The sequence below is a fragment of the Sinocyclocheilus rhinocerous genome, unplaced genomic scaffold (assembly GCF_001515625.1).
Source record: "Sinocyclocheilus rhinocerous isolate Xijiao unplaced genomic scaffold, SAMN03320098_v1.1 scaffold189, whole genome shotgun sequence".
In the NCBI taxonomy this organism is placed as follows: Eukaryota; Metazoa; Chordata; class Actinopteri; order Cypriniformes; family Cyprinidae; genus Sinocyclocheilus; species Sinocyclocheilus rhinocerous.
Genome location: NW_015667354.1, coordinates 332,918 through 337,292, shown reverse-complemented (window position 1 = coordinate 337,292; position 4,375 = coordinate 332,918). Strand labels below are relative to the sequence as shown.

The 4,375-nt window shown below is 35.8% G+C and overlaps 1 protein-coding gene across 5 annotated transcripts in view; it reads left to right on the top strand.

Moving 5' to 3' along the window:
- The window catches only part of ciita (class II, major histocompatibility complex, transactivator), a 16,079-nt gene that overhangs the window by 3,039 nt on the left and 8,665 nt on the right, over window positions 1-4,375 (top strand). The window contains exons 1-10 of one of the 5 annotated variants that reach the window (XM_016545661.1): window positions 1,083-1,471; window positions 1,824-1,874; window positions 1,981-2,034; window positions 2,120-2,146; window positions 2,367-2,444; window positions 2,532-2,582; window positions 2,707-2,841; window positions 2,928-3,020; window positions 3,120-3,170; window positions 3,261-3,374. In XM_016545661.1, coding sequence (XP_016401147.1) covers window positions 1,450-1,471; window positions 1,824-1,874; window positions 1,981-2,034; window positions 2,120-2,146; window positions 2,367-2,444; window positions 2,532-2,582; window positions 2,707-2,841; window positions 2,928-3,020; window positions 3,120-3,170; window positions 3,261-3,374 — 676 coding nt within the window. In that variant the 5' untranslated portion in view covers window positions 1,083-1,449. Of the gene's footprint in view, window positions 1-1,082; window positions 1,472-1,820; window positions 1,875-1,980; window positions 2,035-2,119; window positions 2,147-2,366; window positions 2,445-2,531; window positions 2,583-2,706; window positions 2,842-2,927; window positions 3,021-3,119; window positions 3,171-3,260; window positions 3,375-4,375 lie in introns of those variants that run through there. The other 4 variants (XM_016545660.1, XM_016545658.1, XM_016545659.1 and 1 more) reach the window with 4 other exon arrangements.

Below are 4,375 nucleotides of genomic sequence, written 5' to 3'. Positions count from 1 at the left end.
CTCTAAAAAATGCTGGGTTGTTTCAACCCAACTTTGGGTCAAATATGGACTAACCCAACTTTTGGGTTAACAATTTAATGTAAAAATTTAACCCAACAGCTGGGTTAGTCCATATTTGAACCAAAGTAGGATTGAAACAACCCAGCATTTTTTAGAGTGTGATCAAAATGCAAGAGGACACTGAACGATGTCAGGGTGAAACCCAAAAGGTGCCACTAAAACTTCTAATGGTAGACGCCCTTCCTCTGTATAACAAATGACTTGACTGTGAGATATTGTGTGGTAAATTAGAGTAAATGTGATGTTACCAGCAAGCCAGGCCGGTTGGCAAGACAGTTTATGGTATGGGCATTGTTAATACAAAACTCAAAGTAAACAAAGTACTTGTCATACCAGTATGTGATACTTGCACAATATTTTTGTTTCATTTTAGGAGGAGGCAGGGTGGCATCAGATGTTTGGAATTTTTTTGTACTGTCTTTCTTTTCTTTTTTTTGGAGCTGGGAACTTGTGTAAATGACTTATTTTAGGATTTGCAGAGAGTTTTTTTTTTCTTTCTGGCTGGTTGGTTGGTTTTGGAAAGTCAAATAATAATTGACATTATGAAATCATAAATGTGTATATTATATAAAACCAGTCTGTTAAAAAAAAAAAGGGCACAATAGAAAATGGAAAATACCTGCCACTCCTAGTGCATTTCCGCATAGGAGTGCCAAGCTCCTAAATAAAATTAGGGTCAACATGAATTATTTTTTTGTCAGCTTCTTAAAAGAAAAAAGAAAAGAAAAAACTATATATTTTAGAGTTCCTTAGTGTTAGATTATATAATATATCAACCTGTTGTAGCATTGAAGATCTATTTGTTACTGTAAAATGTAGGCTACTGACATTAACTCTTAGTAAAATAGAAGGTCATGATGACTCAATCACATGGCAATTCAGTAAACATGAAAAAAAAAGTATTTCTTAAAACATTTTTCTTTACAATAATTTACTGTAAAAAAAATACATGTATTGTCTTTTAAAATAATTAAAAATACTTTATATTAGCCGGCAGCATTTGAATAAGACTAGAGCTGGAACCGAAAAAAAGATAATAATAAAAATAAATAATTATAATAATATATGTACTGTGTCAGTGTGTCAGTTCATTATCTCCATCATCTCAGAAATATGCAAAATTATCCACACGACGCAGAATGCATGTCCTTTGTGAGAGAACAGAGTTGCTAAACGACCGAGGCTGGTAGAGTTTGGTTTTTGCAGAGCCAAACCAACTCCCTTCACATACTGAAAGTAAAAGCAAGCCGTGATGTGTAGCTAGTTTTGGTGTTTGCCAGACAATGCCTGAGCCTGCGTAATCTGAGGACACGTCCAGCGCTTATTACAGTATACAACTTTTTTTGCTTCACAACTTTAATGTAATGGATTAATAATTCTTCAGTAAACATGGAACATCTCTGTGAAACAGGTAACGTACAAAGATATTTTAATTTATTAGACCGTTTTATAGCTGTAATGCGTTTTGCGTCATAATCCAATTTATTTTACTTTGATGGTGCATAAAACCAGGCATTTATATAAAATGTTCAAAAGAACATTATAATTTGAATAATCTGATAATTGTTTCTATATCAGAAACGGGCTTTTCCCCTCGCGTTATTTTATCTTTTTTTTCCTCACAACAAGGGAGCGCGCGCTTCACAGCATGTTGTGCGTCCACGCTATAAGCGGTTACTAACAACAGTATTAGTTTTCCCTGTGGCACATTTATGTCTCGAATAAAAAATAATGTAATGTAATGTGTCACTATGTTACAGCAGATGCTGAATGGCAAGATATTGTCTCAGACTTAATGTCTGAACTCTTACCTGGTGAGTAATAGATGCACAGTAGCCGACTTTGTAAACAAATGAAGCTCTGTATTTGCCATTTGAGTTTTCAAATGAAAGATTTACCTTTTGTTACTGTTTTTCACAGATAATGTCATCTTAAAATATCTCGAGTCACCTGAGTCTATTGAAGATGATTTCGGTCAGTTTCACTCATTGCCCTATTTATTGCATAACAGTGTGTTAATGTCATGAAGGCTATAAATAATTTCCTTGTGTCTTGGCAGATCCCACCGTCCTTGATAACTTTCCAGGTAAGACTGTAAAATAATATATAATAATATTATTAATAATAAATATTGAATAGAATCATACTTGAATCCCATATGGCATTTAACATTTTTGAAGGTGAAGGGGAACCAGTGACTGTTTGATAAAGCATTTGCATATCACACTGTTTGTTTTATTTATTTTTTATTTAAGTATATGGAATTAAATATAGTAAGTCTTTCATGTCTGCTTTGCAAACAACAGGTGACACAGACACAACCTGCACGCCAATACCAGAAAATACTACTTTCCTAGATGGAGTGCCACCCAAAAAGCCAAAAGGTAATGCTATTTTCTTTTAGATGTTCTCTAATAAAAGTTCTGCATTGAATTCAGTAAGTAAGAGGTGTGTTTTCTATCTGTCAATAGTTGTACACAAACGCCGCAGAAAACGCAGTAATTCAACTGGTAATAGAAAAGGTAACAGAACTGTCTACTTATTTAAAAAAGGAAGCATGCATATATTTGTGATAACTGAGTATCTCAGTCTAATAAACCACAAGTAAAATGAAACATTGCTAACTGAAAGCCTAATGTGTTGCAGCAACAGTGTGCCCTGAAAGTCCCTCAAACGGAAGTACACCCATCATTACCCCTGAGAGTAGTTTCCATCTGAGCTCAAACCCATTCCGGCATGTATTACGTATTCCCTTCAGCCCCCCTCTTCTGCCCCCTAGTGGTGAGTAGCTGTTTCCATACTGTATTTGCATTTCAAGGAACTATGCCTTGGCTTGACCTTTGACTATGAGTCTTTGAATATCTCAGGAGGTTCACCACTACAAATCATCCAGACAATCGGCCCTTATACGCCGCCTCTATTCGGCACTGTGGTTCCAACAGGGCCTACATACGTGATTGGTGAGTCTACAGTAAAAGTATCATTAAACAGCTGCATGTGCCTGCATGCTCTTTTAATGTTGTGCACTGTATCTCCAATTTCACATTCAATATCTGCAGTGTCGCCCCAGTGTGTGAGTCCAGGCACTCAGATAATTCCTCTTTCACCTGGTAAGTGAAAAAAAGATGGTCTCATAAATAGTTATTCTTTTAGGGTTAGCAGTATTGTGGTGTGTGTTAACTGAAATCTTCCTCTTCCAGCCATTGGCACAGTTGCCCCGCCAGAACTCACTGGTTCTGTACTTCCTGTTGGCTCATCCTCAGACAGCGCATGCCAGGGTTCGCCAACAGTAGACACACTCTCTCCTACAAAAGGTGAGCTCGGGGTTTGATGACAGAAAATATGTGTCTGTGGTAGGTTAACCAAGTGTATATATCTATTAAAGATACAAGGTCTACAAACTATAGAATCTGTTCAAAAACAAACAAACAACAAAAAATTGCAGTGCCTCTATTATTAAAGTATGTTATTTGGCAGCACTAGAGTCATCAGACGGAATAGTAAAAATAATGGCTAAATGGCATAAATGGATTTATACAGAGCCCCTAAGGAGACAAAAATATGAGATGGGAGAAATTATATTTAGGATAAATTCTGTTTATATGTCAATGCTTTTGTGAGAAAAAACTATATTTCAGTGCTTTTGTGAGCGAACACTACGTTTCTCAGGGGAAATGCAAAAGGTTTACGAGCGAACAATACAAAAACATTGAAATATAATTTGACATATAATTTTTCCTTCCATCTCTCTCTTTTTTTAACCATCAGAATGTCCATAGATATGCACTTTTGGGGCAAATTATTCTATAAATGGATTACTTCTGAAACAGAAAAAGAAAAAAAAATACACATATCACCATATAATCATCCTTACAAAGGATTACACGCATCCAAACAGGATTGTGCAAGACCAATTATTTTGCTTTGAACACTTTTAGAGTAGAGGTTGTTAAAAATTGTTTTTTTAATGGCCAATGTGGGCATCATTCCATAGATGTGGGGTCCCCTTATAATGTTATCAAGATTTTGACATAAAATTTAGAAGTAATAAGCTATTTTCTGTTCTGTTTTTAACCTCCTCATCAAAACGCTCTGTTTGAATAGGTGTGGCGGATTCAGAAGTGAATGCCCACTGATATGATTGGCTAACAGTTGTGTATGTTTGACAGCCTACATCCTTCACAGATGGACGCTGCTGTGATTTAGGACAAAACGCATAAATACTCATATCAAACGATCTGTAATAACAGACAAAGCAATAGTGATCACATAAGAAAAACAGTTACTCACACTTGTGTGGTGCGACATTACTGTC